The sequence below is a fragment of the Rhinopithecus roxellana genome, chromosome 3 (assembly GCF_007565055.1).
Source record: "Rhinopithecus roxellana isolate Shanxi Qingling chromosome 3, ASM756505v1, whole genome shotgun sequence".
Lineage (NCBI taxonomy): Eukaryota > Metazoa > Chordata > Mammalia > Primates > Cercopithecidae > Rhinopithecus > Rhinopithecus roxellana.
This window is the reverse complement of record NC_044551.1, coordinates 152,958,406-152,978,604: the sequence shown is the minus strand read 5'-3', so window position 1 is coordinate 152,978,604 and position 20,199 is coordinate 152,958,406. Positions and strand designations below refer to the sequence as shown.

Sequence of the window (20,199 nt, the reverse complement as noted above, 5' to 3'; positions counted from 1 at the left end):
TGCTTGTCATTATTATTTCTCTGGTGAGTTTCAAATGCACATTTCCCACTTACCAATGCATTCTCTTCCACAAGCATAACATACCAATTCACCACAGGTGAAAACTTAACTGGACCATCACCTTGTTTCATGGGCCATCTGTGCTCCATCTATGACCAGTGATAGGGTCAGCGCCAACTACATGGTGGCAATCCAGCTCAAACATGCCATCGTATCACCTAGTTTCTCAATTCATTCCTGATATCAATGAATACAGGTTAGGTGTTTCAGCAGTAGACACTGATATAGAGTTTAAGGTGAAAAATATTTACTAGGGATCAATATTTTTAAAAGGAAAAGGGTGGAAGCAGTATTGGGGAGAGGAAGAAATCAAACTATGATAATGCAGGCAATATAGCAGCAAGCCCTGGAAAGAGTATTGTGCATAAGCATGTTCCTGAAATGGTCTGTATTCTCTCACCTTGCTCAGTCATAAAATATAGTCTATCCTGCAAAGGGTGTGGCCCGGGTAAGGTGGCTCTTTGTACCTGAGGCAGACCCTGAAGGATATGGCAGCTGGAGGCTATCCGCTGACTGCCATTCCTACACACTTCTTTAATTGAAGGAGGGTTTCCATTCCGACCACACCATCTTAAATCTTTCTTATGCTTTTTAAGGCAGAACATAAATGTCTTAGTCTGTTTGCTGCTGCTGTAACAGAATACCACAGACTGAGTAATCTATAAAGGAAAGAGATTTATTTGTCTAATAATTCTGAAGGCTGTGAAATCCAAAATCAAGGGCTACTTCTGGTGAGGGATTTTTTTACTGTGTCATAACAGGGCAGAAGGCACCACATGCAAAGGGTCATCCCTTGGTGAAAGGCAAAAGGGTAAGCTCAAGAGACAGAGAAGGAGGCTGGACTCCCACAATAACCCACTCCCAATATAAAGGTGTTAATCCATTTATGAAGGTGAAGCTCTCATAACCTAATCACCTCTGAAATGTCCCACCTCTTAATACCATTACAATGATAATTAAATTTCAACATGAGTTTTGGAGGAGACATTCAAACAATAGCAATCAATAAATATTTCATATGGGTTTCAGTTTGCTTTTGTAGGAAAACTTTAATAGGTTACAAGCCAATTATAGCTTGCATAAGTCCTGCAAAAGCATAACCATTGAAATCTGCAAAGTTGTAGCCCAAACTGAAAGATGAATAATTTTTCATAAAACACATAAATATGAATAGAATTAAATTAGCATCATTCTTATAAACACTTTGAGACATAGTGCTATTTCCAGTCACTCCCTGTTTGTAAATAAAAACACAATTTTTCATCACCTGAGAACAGTCTAGAGCACAAAATTTTTCCCCAGATTTTGTGCTCACTCAAAAGAAGCTTTACAGTGATGCTGTCATTAATCAAAATGAGAGAGATCTACTTTATAAGTGGGTTCAGCATAGTGGCTTCTAGCAATTTCAGCCAGAATTTTTCTATGGAAACTGATTTACATTAATTCCTTAAATCTAATGCCTAAGAAGTCTGCTCAATATATTTCTATCTAGGAGAAAGAACCAGACCTGACTAGTAACCACACAAAGTTGCACAGACTTAAGGAACATTCTGAGAGACGAAAAAAAGGGGAAATGGTCTCCCAAAAAATTCATTTATTTGAAATAAACCTTCATATTCATGGCTTTGGTTTCTAAAACAACCTAGTCATTCAATGGACAATAAATAGCAGTGTTTCCCCAAAGTGTGATTTATGAATCATCTGCATCAGAATCACTTTAGGTTCTTAAGGAGATAAAGTACTTATTTTTCTAGGGAACCAGAAATTTGTATGTTTATATTTTTAACAGGTTAGTTAGATGATAATGGAGCACACAAAGTCTGAGAACCATGGATCAATAGTATGTTCACCGTTCAGTCACAGGGTGAGTTGTTAAGCAATAGCGAAAGCTGACATAGGCTGAGCTCTATGTGTCAGGCTCTGCTGTAAGCTCTTTGTGTGTGTTGTTTCATTTTATCTTCACTATAATTCTACAAGTGAGAAACTGTTGTTGCTTTCATCTCACAGGTGATAAAACTTAGGTACACACTTGGGGAATAGGAAATTTGGGATTAAAACACAGGAAATTTGACTAGAAGCTGTACATAGTCTTAACCACTAAATTCTACTGTGAGCCTATGTCTGGTTGAGACTGGGAGATGCAAAATTCAAGTCCTTATGCAGGAAATTTAGACATCCTCTAGTCCAAAATCTGAGCATCTTCTGAACTTTCACTGTTGATAGTGACATTCTAATTACTTCTGTTTTATATATTGAAAATGATAATTTGATATGGATGCAACATTTTTTCAGATTACAAGTATTTGCCCCGTTGAACCAAATATCTGTGTATGATATGCTCTGGAAATGATAAAGTACTCTAATTATAAGGATCTTAAGGACTGGATCCTTGGCAAAATGTCATCTTATCACTTTTGAAGAGCTGTCTGGCCTGACTCTGACTTGTCTTCAATTAATTAATACATCTAGAAAATAATTAGCTCATTTCTTTTCTCTCTGTTATATATGCATAAATATACACACATATATATATGAGAGAGAGTATATACACACACACACACACACACACACACATTTGACTGTCATACCATTGTTGGCACAACTTTCTAAAATATGGTTTAATTTTTTAAATAAGCTTGTCAATATTGAAAACAAGGACATTATTCATGTCAGAGTTTTATGAAAATACACTCTTGGCTGTTTATTAAAAACAGAATATAATGAGACTTCAATTCCATCATCAACTAAAAGCCACAAACCAGTATTCTTTTAAAAGTATTGTATGATTAAGAGTTATCTCATTCTACACTACTTCACTAATCATGATGATGAGGATCCCAAAATCCTTTTGATAATATGAAAAGGATATTATCACTTGTCAGAGCCAATCTTCTAACTTTTTAGTTGTGTAAGACACTTTTATCAGCTTCACATTTGTATTTTGTTCCATACTTCATTGCAATACTAAACAGCTCTTAATTCATTAGCATTTTATTCAAATGCATTAAATCTGCTTGTTTCTGATTCTGATAAAAAATAAAATTTCTGTATCCTTCAAGCCTGTAATTTTTTTAAAGAAAGTCTTAATTTTAGAAAATTTCTTTTTAGAATGGTATTTTATCCAACAAATCATAATTATTAATATTGTAAAGCTTGTGTGGAGGCTTATAAGAATAAAATTCATTTATTGCCAGTCTTTGGAGGGTTTTGTTGTTGTTGTTGTTGTTGTTGTTGTTGTTGGTTTCTTTGCTTTTCAAGACAGGATCTCACTCTGTCACACAGGCTGGAGTGCAGTGGCATGATCTTAGCTCACTGCAACCTCAGCCTCCTGGGTTCAAGTGATCCTCATGCCTCAGCCTCCCAAGTAGCTGGGACTACAGGTTCATGCCACCTTTCCCAGAACTAGAGAACTACCTTAACTTCTCTTGAGCAAGCAGAGGAGAAAACTTTCAAACTGGGTCGAGCATAGTGGCTCATGCCTGTAATCCCACCCCTTTGTGAGGCTGAGGCAGGAGAATAGCTTGAGCCCAGGAGTTCGAGACCAGCCAAGGCAACATAGTAGGACACTATCTCTACTAAAAAATTAAAAATTAGCTAGCTCTGGTGGTATGTGCCTGTATAGCTACTTTGGAGGGTGAGGGAAGAGGATCACTTGAGCCTGGGAGGTCAAGGCTACAGTAAGCCATGATTGTACCACTGTGAGACCCTGTCTCAAATTTTTAAAAACTTAAAAGGAACATTCAAACTTATCATGCACACCTTAAGTGTGAGTTCTTTGGGGTTATTTGTATATGATTTTTCAATTAATTATCACCACAACAATTGGTAAAAGATATTATAAACCCTATTATTACCCACTATTCACATATGAGAAGACTGAGATTCAATGGGTTTCGTGTCATGTCTAAAGTCACACAGTTAATAAGTGGATCAAAATTCCAAGGTCTTTTCCCACATACCATGTTATATCCAGAGAAAATAGTAGTAGCATATTAATAAACCAATGAAATCTCATTTGGATGTAAAACTAGAATGGTCACGTGTACATTATGAGCAACTCTTTATCCCTAAGTATTGTACGTGCACACAGCAGCAGTTTTACAGAGTGTCAGTTATTAAGCCGTGCGTTGATTTCAGAGAATAACCACTCTGATTTATTGGTCAGTTACCCAGGTAGATTGTAGAAGCAATTGTGATTTTTCTTACACAGGCAATATTTCAATTAAGATGGTTTCTCTCCAATGATATCGTTAAAGTACCTCAGTGTTTAAGAATCATAGACCATTTGGTAACATAGCAATTGGTGAGTGTGGGAACTGTTAGGGAAATGGTATTTTGGACTGATAATTTCCTTTCAAAAAGTGGAAAGTTGCAAATGAAACCTAATCCTTTTAGTCTTGTTACTAATGTGAGACTTGCTCTACCCCACTGAACCAAAATAGTAAAGTTGGAAGATACATCACTCACAGAAGACAAAGTGTGGTGTGGTGATGAGACTTGTGAAAGAAAACTACTTCTATCGCTCTTTAGGCTTCTCTGGTTTTAGTTTTCTTTTTAAACCCCTCCCTCTGTAAACACACAGACACAACAGGTAGGAAACCAACTCATTCCTCATTTGTTTAAACCAATGAGTATTCTGCCTCAGAAACCAGAACATGCTGCCTTATATAATGAGGTGTGTGTGTGTGTGTGTGTGTGTGTGTGTGTGTGTGTGTGTGATGTGCTATTCTGGGACAGAGGAAGGGGCAGGTAGAAATCATGAGGAGCTATGGTAGGAAGAAAGAGTTGCTACCTCCCTTTCAAGCTACGTCGGGAAGAGGGGGTGGGGACTATACCAACACATCACCACGCCGCATGCCACTCTCACACACAGATGCTTCTCCGTCATGTTCTCTGGGAAATTTCCCCCCGATTAGGAAAAGGACAGTAACACGGTTCTGCCTCGGAAGGAGAGTTTTTACCATTGCAGCACAAAGAACAGCGGAGCGTGCTTTCACATCGTTGCAACTCCACTCACTTGACCAGCCTTATACTTCAGCACCACGGAGAGCGGTACATCCTTGGCTGCCACCCATGGCGAGCCAGCTTCCCGCGACTCAGCACCGGATTCCGGTCATCTAGAGGAGGAACAAGCCTGCGTATTATACCCTCAATGTAAGCAGCTCTGATGGTTCTTTCATATTGATCTTTTTTTCCAATAGAGGTTGTGTTCTCGCTAAAATATGGAATTGAACTTTTATTTATCAGCCTTCTTCCTCTAGTGCACTGCTTAGATTTTTAGATAGATCTGAGGTCTTTCTTATTTGTTGAGTTGGTAGAAGAAATTTTTTTTCTCTCATTGAATGTCTAAGTTTTCAAAGCCATTTAGAAATAGACAACTCATCTCAGTAGCCTATTCCTTTTGTGCTAGAGTAATACAGTTTTATTCCTAGAAGAGTGTGTATGTGTTGTCTCTTCTTTCCTTTCACTACTGACAGCTTTCTAATGTATTTATGTGGTTGTATATATCATAATATAAATATGGGGTTGAGAGAAGGGAGAGGGTTATATTCTAATAAGCAGCCACCATTAAAGAACTACAGGTGGCAAAAAAGAAAATTGTCATTTTTCTTTTTTTCTTGCTGAAAATATGATCTGAGCTATATATCTCCTTCAGACATCCATTTCAAAATAACAAATATGCTCCTAATGAAAGAGTTGTAATCCAGGCAGAACTTTGAAACTCTGAATCTCAGAATCTCCCCTTTAAGTTTGAAGTTGTAAATTCACTTACCTATGATTGAGTAGACACAACCAAAATGCTATTGCTATTAATTGTAATTTAAAGACATAATGGATTCAGGGTAGATTCAGAAAAGGCAATAATGATTGACCCTGCCTGGTGGCACTCAGTGAATTTTTGCCTCAGAATGCCACCTGCTGGTGAGTCCTATTTCTGAAGCACCAGGCACACATCAGATTTATGAATGAATTCACATTAAATCCAGAAGATTCATTATGGATGTGGTGCAAATCCAATCTCCAAGATCTTTTTAACAATGATATTGATTCAATTATTTAAAAACTTACCAAAGTTCTATGTCACAATTGCCTTTTCATAAATATTTATTTCCAAAAACACTTGCTCCTAAACTTAGGGGCATGTAGACTAGATAACTCCTTTAGGCAGTAATTAACCCAGAAAAAAATCAGAACTATGTGGAACCTCGTTGAGGCTAATTGCAGAATGCATGTGGTATCTTGGATGAGAGCTACCAGGAGCTCTTGCTTAGTAAAAGCAATCAGCATTTCCCTCCATATAAATATTCAGCATGTTACTTTTTTTTTAGTATTGTCATTTCACAATATAAGGGCCTCTCTTACTTTCTCAGTAGTAGATGTTTATTTCAGACTCTTATCACAGAGGTCAGTGAAATCATCAAAAGGTTACACATATCTATTTTATTTCAGAAAAATATTTTTAAAACATAAAACTATCAAAACTTGTTTCAGCTCCACCTGGAGCTATACACAATGAGATACAGGCATCCAGTTTCATAACTTCCAACTTCCAAAATAGGAAAATAAGGATTTTAAAAGTAAAAAGAAAAATAGAAGCACATATAAAACACTAGTTATATTTGGATAGGTGGTACCTAGGGCAGTTTGAAAAAACTGAGGATAACTTCTTCTCTAAAGGATGTTACTTGGTAGAAAATAAATTACTAATAGAAACATTTATTAACACTCAGGAACATTAGACAATATTTTTATTGCAAGATGCAATGGAAAAACCATCCCACATTAGTAGAATTATTTGGAAAGTATATCTTAATGTAATACATTTTAATGAGTAGAAGAAGGATACTTTGCTTGTTTCCTGTAGGATTAACTGGTAAAATGTATGAACTCGTGTATATCATGGGGGTAGTTAGGTGGGTATCTTTTTTTCTTTATTTAAAGTACATATGTTGTATAAGCAAATTATTATCAGTAGCTTAGGTGGGAACTTAAATGCCTTAAACCCACAATTAATATACTTGTAATAAGCTAAAATAGAGCTAATAATATGCAATGTCATTAGAGCACTTACAAGGTGATGATAAATAGTTTACGTTCACTATCTCACCTCAACTTCAACAGAAAAAGGAAGGTGATACCTAGAAATAAGTTGGATGCCTTTGAAAATATGTAAAAATTTTCAGAAGTAGTATGAAGAAGTGAGAATGTCTCAATTTTCTGCCTCAGTCACCAAAGGATGTCATATGCCTTCTGATATTAGCTGCTTCATCTAGCAACTTATGGGCCATAATTTATAGTGGAGCTAATTAGAAACTGATTTTACTTAGAAATTCATACCTTATTTTAAATGTTGTCAGTCATAAGTAGGAAATAACAGTCACAGAATTATATGGCTCCTATATTTTGTGAGAAGGAAGACGCTGGTAAACACCAACAGCTCCAATGTACTGATCTTCTTAAATGACCAACACAGATTCAAATATTTAGGAATGAATTAAGCTGGTTGACCAAGCACCATGTGCCAGGCGTCAGGAGTATAGGGCACCAGGTGCATATGCCATATACACGAGTATTCCCTACCCTCAAGGATCTTGAACTCTAATGGAAAAAGTTATAGTCTAAAAAAACTCAGAAAAAAAAAAAAAAAAAAAAAACAAAAAAAAAGAAAACAGAAAGACAGAAAGAAGATGGCTGGCAGTGGCATACTAGCCAAAAGCACAGACTTTCAAAGCAGACAGACTAGACCCTTAACAGTGAGTCTACCACTGACATGTTGTGTAGCTTCAGAAAAGTGGTTCATTAATTTGACCATCACTTCATCGTCTGTTAAATGAGAATGACAATAGCACCTAAACCATGTAATAGTTTGTGAGAACTTAAAATGATAATGCATGTTCTCAAATGTGTCGTGTTCGCTATACATTTCTAATCATCTTTGCTTAATGATTTATGTACTTACCTCCTTTTTTATATGTTTATATTTACAATTCATTCATCATTACATTGCCATTTGTCTTTACAGGCTGGCATTATTGTGTTGAGTACCTATAACATTAAATTTATCTTTATATCTTATTTGAAAAATAAATGAATAAATAAATATAAATGACAATGCACATAAATTACTCAGCATGTAGCTGGCACGTGGTTAATGTGAAACAAATGTTAATCACTATGATTAAATAGTCATTCAGGAAAATAGCTAAGCTTATCAGAAGATAATTTATTTAAAACAGTAATTTATGTAAAGCAATTAGGACAGTGCCTACATGGTAAATGTGTAATGTATGTTAAATATAACTATTGTATAGTCATTTAGAAAAATAGCTGAGTATATCAATGTGCAGTAAAATGTGAGACAATTCTAATAATTGTGTACTTAAGTGCATTGATAGGTAAGATTTTGATCATTACTGTCATGGACATTTGTATAAAGTGTTATGGTATCCAGGGCATTTGGTAGACATTATTTAATCTTCACTGTGCTCCTGAGGAACATGAGGAATGGGCTTTATCACTCCCATTATTTTGGCAAGAGAACTGTGGTTTAGAAGAAGACTCCAAATAACGTGACTATTTTATCACTGTTGCTCTAGACTAATACTCAGAAAACGTACTCTTGGGAGAAGATGCACAGAGCAAAGCTGGGTTTTCCTGGGTGTTTGATCTGACTCCTAGATTCTGTTTGGTTCTATTTCCAGTAGGGGAATATTACAGGCTGAACTGATTTTAAGATTGGATAATTTCCATAGAGACTTTTGATGCATGTAGCAGTTTTAGAAAAGGACAACAAATATCTCTAAAAAGACATTTTGATTAAGTGGCCTTTTCTTCTTCAGTAATTAAGCACAGTTTCTGTCTCCAAAGGCTTTATGGCCATGCTCATGTGCAGCTGGACTTAGGGCACAAGATTCATACTTTTCATGGATCAATGACATCTGGCTTCCTTCAGACTGGCTGATGCATCTGTAAGAGCAGCTTGATAAAAATAGCAACTGAAGGATCAAGAGGGAGTTTAATAATCAGTCCTCCTCTCATATATGGTTTTGTTTCCACTGGAATCCTTCTTCCGAATGACATCAAATGTCAATTGTATGCATTTCTGGAAAATGTAAAACATAGTATCTAACTGGGGTATTTAATCACTCATTATCTCAATAACACATGCAAACAAATATGCATTTGCATTCAAAGTTCACTTTTAAGAAAAATACTAAAATAAGGCAATCAAATTCCAAATGCATTTTAGGGAGATTCATTTTGCTCATCATTGGCCCTAAAACTGTGACAGGATCACCAGAGTTCAGCAGGGCAGCATATCTGATTCATGAGTGTGAGCTTTGGCCACCAACTATTGTGAGCCATGTGACTTTATCTGACACATCATCTTTTGTGGATTCTTTCCAACCCATGTGATATATATAGCTAAAACATGAATATCTGTGATATCAAGATTAAATAGCAAGGATATGGTGGCTGAATATATTCACAAGTACATAAATGTTTAAAAAGCATCATTAGAGGGATATTAAGGTAAGAGGTAGTCAGAGCTAATAAAAAGCCCACAGTGAGGTTAAAAGGCCTCCATCAATATCTACATCAATTCTCATGGCTTCATAGTCTACTGTGAAGCCCCTCGCATTGGACGCAATTTCACTGAGTAGCACATGCCATTATCTGCTTATATGCATACATGACTCTAAGGCTCATAAGGTTTCATTTTTAACGCTAAATTCTGCTAGGAAAGGAGCAGAACTGACAATTTTGTGAGCATCCAAATGTGTTTCAACGCTGAGGTTTTAAAGGCTGCAAAAGAGGCTTGTTTGTTTCTTACTACATCTGGGTGTCTGCTTTCAAGGTCATTCAGAAAAATGCATGTCAAATGGTGAGGACATTTTAACGTCTGCCAAGTACTAGCTATACACATATATTCTTTTCTTTGATAAAACATAGTTATTATAGAAACATCAAGATTTATATGATGCCCTACCCTTGTGCAGAAATTATTTGTCCAAAGTCTTAGGACCTAAGATTTAGTCTTTTCACTTGGCCTACCAGAGTTTCTTCACCTAAAAGATGAGAATGCTAATACTTTGCTTTTTACATTTTGTTTTGTTTTGTTTTTTAATGAGTGGAATGAATAAACAATGCTTGAATATCCTTTAAGTTTGTAGACTGCAGTGTCTGTGATATTCACAGGGACTCTGAATTTAGATTGCGTACTTATGTGTTCCTTGTGAAATATTTCTCTGCTATGACTTGGTTCAGTAGTCATTAAATTTCCTTTGAGTTAATCTCTCCATGGCTTGTTGCTGTGTAATAATTGGGTATCCTTGACCTTGTAGTCTGACCTATTCTCCCTCTTGAGCAGACCTCTAATGGAAAAGTGACGTGGAATCAAGCTGTAGTGCCGGCTTCTTCTTAGACAGCTGCTGTTTCATATCTGACACACTGCTCAGATGCTCTTGAGTGTAAACTGCTTTTTCTCAGGTTGAGTTGTGACGGCTAAGTCTAAAAAAGTGTTTCTGAGAGAAGTAGAAGCCTATTGTAGGACAGGCTGAATACTTCCATGAAAAAGATTATTATCAGTCTTCCTTGGGTTCAACTTGTACCTGTGTGTGTGTGTGTGTGCCCAGATGACAGGCCTTGAAACTGAGTCCATTACATCTCCTGAAACAAAGCCTCTTGGGAATACAAATGGGGTAACTGCTTAGCTTTCAACTCAGTAACTTTCTCTTTCTGAAAACCCTATAATAATAAGTGTCTGCACACTATTTGTGAATCTTTCTCTCCTGTAAATGTTTCTCTGGGATTCCTAATCCACAGTCTGCCTTTGGTACCAATGAACAGACTGTCTCTGGAATGATGGCATTGTTGAAAAGAATGGGCTCAGAAGGATCTCATGAACTTGAAGTCTGACAGTCTTTTCCCCAGCAATCTTTTATCAAAGTGCACTTTTAAAAAGTGGACGGTGGTTCAGACGCTCTTCGTAAAGGTGTACAGAGCTCTCTATTAGGATTTATCACCCACGGTTGCCTTTTGAGGGAGTTGCCCATAATTATTCTTTTTATTTTGTGCAAATAAAGAAGTTGCTCCACTGTATAATTTAGCAGCTTTTCCAAAGGGAAGTGTGACTCAGCTCCAGGCAGGATTAGAGTACCAATATCTGATCACCATTCTTTGCTTTATACCAGACATAGGGCCCCCAAGGAACTAAAACCAAAAAGGTTTGAGCAGGTTGAGCAGGTCAAAAGGTAAAATGAGCAGAAAACTAAATGGAGTCCCCAATTTAAACATTCACAAGGCTAATTGCATGACTTTTTAAAATCTCAAAACATTGGATTTAATTTTAAAGCCTTTCTCTGTAATCATTTTTGTTTGACTGTTTTTTAAAAATGGCTAAAGTGAAATATTAAGTATTGTTTATGCATGAAGACATAACTAATTTTTTAAAAAGACAATTCTCTGGGACTGTGGAAAATAGTTAAAAACAAATATCCAAGTACTTACTCCTTAAAAAAGATACACTCTTGTTAAAATTTATGCCATTCTAATATTCTCTGAATAATGTGAGTGGAGGTAGAGTAGAAAAGAAAAATAGAAAATACAGGTAGAACCAATTGGAGAATCAACAACGTTTAAGATGTCCAAATTGGTAGAGGCTTAGGAAACACCTGGTCCAGCCCCTCTATTCCATAGTTATCTGAGATCTAGAAGCTGGGACCTGCTCAAGGTCTCAAGGCTGGCTAGAGATGGCATATCCCCAACTTGAGCTTAAATTACACAGTAGCTGTTATTGTGTCTAGTTTGCTGTTTCAACACCTTGGCAATGTAAGTTTGGGTAACTTACATTGTCCAAGACTGGCAAATGGTGGAGCCAGGATTCCTACTCTAAACCTCCTAACTCCAAAGTCTGCCTTTCAGCCTCTCTACTCTTAGTATCTTCATCTAAGGATGAGGATAATAATAGCACCTTCCTCATAGATTTGATGTAAGAATTACACAAGTTAATATATGTGAAGCTCTTAATGTAATACCTGGCATATAGTAGGTGCTTAATAAATGTTAACTGCTATTATTAATAGCATTAGTATTAAGCTCTACACTAGGCCACACTGGGAAACAACAATAAGTAAGAAGGTGACCCAGTATGTAAGTTGAGCTATTTCTTCCATCCATGTAAAAATCCAGGCTCAATATTAAGAAACTAAGGCTGAATTCTCTCAGAAGGGTTGCTTCAGTGGCCATCAGCAAGTGGCAATGATTCTAGTCCTGCTTCTTGCCACATCTTGCCCTTTAATAGGTGCTTAGGTTGCATGTGGACCAGAAAGCACTGTCCCCATAGAGAACAGCACAGAATGTAGAAACAGACACGTGTGGCATGCATGCATGTTGCTGCAGTTTTGCCATGGTGCAGGAGCTCATTCAGGGGGAGACATCTGAACCGAAGACAGCCGTATTTGTGATGGCCAACTCTATGGCACAGCCCTTGGAGAGCTGGGCATAAAAAGAGGCAAGAGGGAACAGAATAAAACCTACGTTGACTTATACTTTCTACACACAAATTACCTCATTTAATCCTCCTACAGACTCTGCAGCACATGTAAGTTATCCGCGTTGAGCAGATTGGAAAACTGAAGCACCAAGGGGTTTAGTGGCTGTCTCAACTTTATACAAATGGAAATAAAACCAATAGCCTTCAGCCATACCACCATCCCACGCCCATCCTCTATCTCTTATTAGGGTCATTCTAAATCCATTTTTCAGCTCTGCCACCCCGTCTCCACCCAAGGCATATAGAGACAGACAACGGATTCATATTCTACCACTTGAAAGAAATAGTTCAGGTAACCCAGTGTGTCTGAATCTTGATGATTCAGACAATGATTTGTAAGACCGCACAATTCCTCATAAGATTCCAAGCATGATATTCTTTGTGTATCTCTTTTTTTTTTATTTTATTTTTTATTATACTTTAAGTTCTAGGGTACATGTGCATAACATGTAGGTTTGTTACATATGTATACTTGTGCCATGTTGGTGTGCTGCACCCATCAACTCGTCAGCACCCATCAATTCTTCATTTATATCAGGTATAACTCCCAATGCAATCCCTCCCCCCTCCCCCCTCCCCATGATAGGCCCCGGTGTGTGATGTTCCCCTTCCCGAGTCCAAGTGATCTCATTGTTCAGTTCCCACCTATGAGTGAGAACATGCGGTGTTTGGTTTTCTGTTCTTGTGATAGTTTGCTAAGAATGATGGTTTCCAGCTGCATCCATGTCCCTACAAAGGACTCAAACTCATCCTTTTTTATGGCTGCATAGTATTCCATGGTGTATATGTGCCACATTTTCTTAATCCAGTCTGTCACAGATGGACATTTGGGTCGATTCCAAGTCTTTGCTATTGTGAATAGTGCCGCAATAAACATACGTGTGCATGTGTCTTTATAGCAGCATGATTTATAATCCTTTGGGTATATACCCAGTAGTGGGATGGCTGGGTCATATGGTACATCTAGTTCTAGATCCTTGAGGAATCGCCATACTGTTTTCCATAATGGTTGAACTAGTTTACAATCCCACCAACAGTGTAAAAGTGTTCCTATTTCTCCACATCCTCTCCAGCACCTGTTGTTTCCTGACTTTTTAATGATTGCCATTCTAACTGGTGTGAGATGGTATCTCATTGTGGTTTTGATTTGCATTTCTCTGATGGCGAGTGATGATGAGCATTTTTTCATGTGTCTGTTGGCTGTATGAATGTCTTCTTTTGAGAAATGTCTGTTCATATCCTTTGCCCACTTTTTGATGGGGTTGTTTGTTTTTTTCTTGTAAATTTGTTTGAGTTCTTTGTAGGTTCTGGATATTAGCCCTTTGTCAGATGAGTAGATTGCAAAAATTTTCTCCCATTCTGTAGGTTGCCTGTTCACTCTGATGGTAGTTTCTTTTGCTGTGCAGAAGCTCTTTAGTTTAATTAGATCCCATTTGTCAATTTTTGTTTTTGCTGCCGTTGCTTTTGGTGTTTTAGACATGAAGTCCTTGCCCATGCCTATGTCCTGAATGGTACCTAGGTTTTCTTCTAGGGTTTTTATGGTGTTAGGTCTAACATTTAAGTCTCTAATCCATCTTGAATTAATTTTCATATAAGGAGGAAGGAAAGGATCCAGTTTCAGCTTTGTACTTATGGCTAGCCAATTTTCCCAGCACCATTTATTAAATAGGGAATCCTTTCCCCATTTCTTGTTTCTCTCAGGTTTGTCAAAGATCAGATGGCTGTAGATGTGTGGTATTATTTCTGAGGACTTTGTTCTGTTCCATTGGTCTATATCTTTGTTTTGGTACCAGTACCATGCTGTTTTGGTTACTGTAGCCTTGTAGTATAGTTTGAAGTCAGGTAGCCTGACGCCTCCACCATTGTGTGCTCTACTGCTAGGGAACCCGCAGGAAAGTAACCAGGCATCTTTGCCTTGTCCCATAGGTTGGGGAGCAGCACCTTCAAAAACATGCAGCGCCGGCACACAACGCTGAGGGAGAAGGGCCGTCGCCAGGCCATCCGGGGTCCCGCCTACATGTTCAACGAGAAGGGCACCAGCCTGACGCCCGAGGAGGAGCGCTTCCTGGACTCAGCTGAGTATGGCAACATCCCCGTGGTCCGGAAAATGCTGGAGGAGTCCAAGACCCTCAACTTCAACTGCGTGGACTACATGGGGCAGAACGCGCTGCAGCTGGCTGTGGGCAACGAGCACCTAGAGGTCACGGAGCTGCTGCTGAAGAAGGAGAACCTGGCACGGGTGGGGGACGCGCTGCTGCTGGCCATCAGCAAGGGCTACGTGCGCATCGTGGAGGCCATCCTCAACCACCCGGCCTTCGCGCAGGGCCAGCGCCTGACGCTCAGCCCGCTGGAACAGGAGCTGCGTGACGACGACTTCTATGCCTACGACGAGGACGGCACGCGCTTCTCCCACGACATCACGCCCATCATCCTGGCGGCGCACTGCCAGGAGTATGAGATCGTGCACATCCTGCTGCTCAAGGGCGCCCGCATTGAGAGGCCCCACGACTACTTCTGCAAGTGCACTGAGTGCACCGAGAAACAGCGGAAAGACTCCTTCAGCCACTCGCGCTCGCGCATGAACGCCTACAAAGGACTGGCGAGTGCCGCCTACTTGTCCCTGTCCAGCGAAGACCCTGTCCTCACCGCCCTGGAGCTCAGCAACGAGTTAGCCAGACTAGCCAACATCGAGACTGAATTCAAGGTAACTCTCCCACTTAGTACCCTGCAGGCAGGTTGCTCAAGGGGCTCTTGGGCGTGTGTCCAGTGCGAAATGGGTTGTCTTCAAATCTAAGAAAGGGGGAAACCTCGGGATCTTACTAGGCAGGCCCAGGGGAGGAGGGGAACACATCTCACCTATCAGAGGTAGGCCTGAGGAAAAGCAGCCCTCTGGGTGAAATGTTTTAAACTACATAAATGCGGTAAGAAGTGACTTGAGTACAAATCCATGCAGTAAAAGACCAGTGCAGGCAGGATTATGTTGTGGTTCTGGTGTCAATGCCTTAGCTCTGCCTCAGGGAGCTCAGGAGTGTCTAGGATACCTAAGGACCTGTGGTTATTTCCTAGTGCAAGGCTTAGACTTCTTGATTGTTTCACCTATGTGGCTTTGATTTGTCTTGTTCACATCTCTGTCTCATCCTGGAATGTTTTGATCAGTCTCAGTCTAACAGGAAGACCTGGCTGCAGCTTTTCTTAAACCTGGGAAGTTCTTGCCATTTTCTTGTCAATGGGCTGAGGAGGAGGTTTAGGAAAATAAAAATGAAACCGTCTCTGTAGAGTTGAGTTTGTCAACCTAGTAGATGAGACCAGGTGAAAGCGCTGTAATTCAATCACCCTGAGAACACCTTGACCTGCCAGGCCAGCCTAGAGGATGGAAACCCATCTCCAAAGTGCATTTTTCAATAGCAGGCCTGTGTTTTTTTGTCAACTGACATCCCACCTGAAAGAGAAAACTTCCTAAAGTAGGAAATTCTTTTCACACAGTGTTTAATAAAAATAAGAGCAATTTTTTTTTTCTTTTTTGAGATGGAGTCTCACACTGTCAACCAGGCTAGAGTCCAGTGGCATGAACTCAGCCCACTGCAAGCTCTGCCTCCTGGGTTCAAGCCATTCTCCTGCCTCAGCCTCCCAAGTAGCCGGGACTACAGGTGCCTGCCATCATGTCTGGCTAATTTTTTGTATTTTTAGTAGAGATGGGGTTTCACCATGTTAGCCAGGATGGTCTCGATCTCCTGACCTCATGATCTGCCCACCTCAGCCTCCCAAAGTGCTGAGATTACAGGCATAAGCCACTGCGGCCAGCCAAGAGCAAATATTTAGTGGGCAGTTATTGTGTGCCTAGCACTAACTACCTTATCTATATGATCTTATTTAATCTTCTCAGCAACCAGATGACTTGAGTACTGCTATTAGCCTCATTTTATATGAATGCACAGAAGTAGACAGAGGAACATATAGCCAGTAAATAGCAAAACCATTGTTCTAATCTATGCACTCAGACCCCAGAGTCAACTCTTAGCCACTTCAGGAAACTGAGGGCCAGAGCCTTGCTTGTATATCAGGCTTTTCAGGTTTCACTTGTTTTTACATGAATGATAAAGGATCCTCCACTACAGAAGGTATAGCTGGAAGAGTAGGAACCACAACTGGGCTCATTATTTCTCATCCTGCCATTCAACCACAGACTATCATGTGCTACATGCCATACAAAGAGGTATTGCACACAGAGCTGTTACCGCAAGTGAAAACTTCATGATCCAAACTAGATGTCATTGGAGGAGCTGCCCTGTATGGCATACAATTATACGGCCAAGAATGGGTACCAGCTCATAGAAAGGAAGGTTCTCCTGGGCCGCATTTTTCAGGGAGGGCTCAAAGGAGTTGTAATTGGGTTGGGCCTTAATGAGTAGGAGTGGTTGGGTCATTAGGAAGAGAGAGTAGGCATTTGGAGGAGGTAAGTGAAGATGAGGTCCAGAATGGGCCAGAGCAGGGAGGGTGAGTAGTTCCATGTGACTCAAATACAAGCTTCCTGTAGGCCATTCAGGAGGGATGCTGAAGAGATCAGTTGGGGAAGGATCTCAAAGGACCCAGCAGGTCAGGCTGAGCACTTTTAAGGTTGTCTTGTAGGAAAGGGAGAGCGGTGGAAAGTTTGTAATTAGGGAACTAAAGTGATGAGAACTAGAGTTTGGGAAATTAATTTGTCTAGTAAATAAGATTAATTGGAGAATTTGGAATGTGAGGCACTGGGACTGAAGACGGAGAAAATTTTGTTGTATGTAGGTGAGGTCATGGAAGCCTCTCTGTAGGAAGACGCTCATGCCGTAAGCCAGGGACAGAAAGACCAGGCCAAGAGGAAGTTGCAGGGCCCCACAAATTGGGACTAGATAAGAATTCTTTAAGAAGTCTACTTTATGTCATTTGTCCTCCATCTGAGACCCAACCACTAAATTGAAGCCACTTCTCTAAATCCTACATTGTATGGTCTCATCTGAAAAACTTGGTGGATGTAGAGGTAGAGATTACTGAAAGAAACTCTTAAGGAATATAGCCTCTTTTTTCTTTTTTTCTGTACAATAAACCTTACTCACCAACATTAAGGTGAAGGATGTACTGAGGAAAATCGGTTGAACTTTGCTTGTTGCACAGTCTTCGGACTTATTCTGCATTGGCCATGTGAAAGGAATGGCTAAACCAATTAATTCAGATATTTCAAGCCAAAAAGTTTTTTAAAAATTCAAGCCAGAAAAAGATTTTTTTGGATTAGATTATCTGGAAAATTTCACAATTCTCTACTGTATCTGGGAGCATGCCAGCCTTGCTAAATAAAATGATACTAAACTAACATTTGGAATTACATCTGAGCCAATTTTTTTTAGTAAAACTCGAATCTGGCATATTTCAGTATTTGCACTATCTGAAACTGGAAGTTTATTTGAAAGCATCTACTATGATATTTTGATTTTAAAAGTAAATATGAAAATTGTGGACAATTTTTTATTTTAAAAGTAAATATGAAAATTGTGGACAATTAAGAAGACCAGTAATGTAATGAAAAATCCTTTCTACAATGCAGTTACTTGGAACAAGAGTTTGCATCAATACATTTGCTGGCTATTAACATCCACCTAGTCACCTGTGTTTGAAGTAATGTCTTTTGGATTGTCGACAAATGGCACATTATAAATTAGCATAACTGTTCCTTTAGTACTTTATTACTTATTCAGCTAGCCTTATATGTGCATTCCTGACATTATAAATCTTCTCAGAGGAGAGCAGCTTAGCAGGAAAGAAGTCAAATTGTAATAAAAAAAATAAAGAGCAAGAGAGTGTCTTCTAAAATGCACTATTTCTGAATCCGTTCTGCTTTCAAGGGACCACATGTTGCTGCTTGTAGCCACATATTATGGAGATGATCTGATGCCATCAATTGTGTAAAAAACTACCAGATTCTTATTGGAAATGTCATATGTCATCCTCCACATCCCCTAAAATACTGATTTGGGGAAAACCTCTTCCTGACTATGAAGCATCATCCATGAAAAATAGTTTTCCTAGGCTATTGTTTTTGGAGTCACTTTAATTTATCACCAGAGTAGACACTAGTCATTAACAAAAATTGCAGCCAATGTCAAGGTCTTCAGCAAATTGTGGCTGGAGTTAGATGCCTGCTAGCAAGTCATTATTTTTTGGTGTGGAAATCATGTAGCTGTTCAAGGATTTTCTTATGTCTCTCTAATCTTGGATCTAGAAAGATATTAAAACTCAATGTGGTCACTGGGGCCTCCCTGGTGCCTTGTGTGGCGCTCAATAAGCTAGTGAGCATTCCAGAAATACTTGATGAAGATAATAAAGGAAATCCTAAAAGGATAATCATTTCAACTAATGAAGCACTTGACTCCTTTTCTTTATCATTTAAACTCTTCCTCCATGGGTGGATTTAATAGCGGCATTTGATGGACATAGTGAAACGAGGAAGCTGTAAAGAAAGTTACAGGCTGGTTGGAGTGACAAAGTCCATACACATTAAATAGCTGTTCCCAATCATTTGCTTCACTGTATGGTGATGGAGGGCAAAGTGTGTCTTCTTGATCTTCCCCACAGTACCTAAAATGGGTTTTGGGAGCACTGCCAACAAATGACATTTTGGTTGATCGGTTTTTCTATGCAGTGAGAGCCAGAGAAAGGAATATTAGTGTGAGCTGGACTTCTCAGAAGTGCTTCATCCTTGTGGAATATGTGCTCTCTGTGTAGAGGCACCTAGAGTAGCAAGGAAAAATAAAAAAATTGTCTACTTCAGTTGGGTAACAGCCACCAAGAACACAGTGTGATGTCTGCAGCTCTCCTGAATTAATCTGCTTGGTTTTCTTCACTGATCATTGTGATAAAATTGCTTAGGGTCCATTTTATTTTGCTAGTCTCCCTTATTTGCTTCCCAGTCAAATTCCTGGGCATTTTGTCTATGCATTTTATTTTTCTGTGGAGCTTTTATTTCAAAACGATTAGAGGAATTAATATTTCTTCCAACTGAGTTATGAAAACAGCAATGCCTGATGGGGCAGGGTGGGGACATGGAAAGAAAGGATGACAAGGGAATATTGTAGAGTGAGGTTTAGGACTTTGGAAGGAAAGAGAAAGCAGTATGGAGTAGGGGTATCTCTCTTGCTTTCTCATCTTTTGCTTACATTTAAAAGCATCCAGTGTGCCCAAATCAGAGACTGCGGAAGCCTCACAAACACTGTATTGCAGTTATTTAACATCTAGTGGTTCTGAAGAATAACAAAGCTACAAGTGAGAAGGCTCTTCCTGTTGACAAAATAGCACGGAGGTTGTGGATGGTGCTTCAGTCACAAGCAATTTACCCTTTGAGACCTCAGAGAGGAAGAGTAGGGGGTAAGAACTAACTTTATCCTAAAGTGGTAATGATTTTTCTGTTTATCAATGGGTTGTTAACCACATGTATTATGAAAAATAGATGATGAATTATGTATTAATGTTTGCGCTGTCATCTTAAGACTCATGAAAATTCTCTGGGCCTAAAATACTACAAATTAAAAATGCAAATAATCATAAATAAGACCAATTTG

The 20,199-nt window shown here is 39.0% G+C and overlaps 1 protein-coding gene across 3 annotated transcripts in view; it reads left to right on the top strand.

Moving 5' to 3' along the window:
• Positions 1–4,996: 4,996 nt before the first annotated feature.
• TRPC7 (transient receptor potential cation channel subfamily C member 7) overlaps positions 4,997–20,199 on the top strand; it is a 141,240-nt gene continuing 126,037 nt past the window's right edge. For all 3 annotated transcript variants that reach the window (XM_010359898.2, XM_010359895.2, XM_010359894.2), the window contains exons 1-2: positions 4,997–5,214; positions 14,543–15,320. In XM_010359898.2, the coding sequence (XP_010358200.1) occupies positions 5,213–5,214; positions 14,543–15,320 (780 nt within the window). In that variant the 5' untranslated portion in view covers positions 4,997–5,212. The remainder of the gene's footprint in view (positions 5,215–14,542; positions 15,321–20,199) is intronic.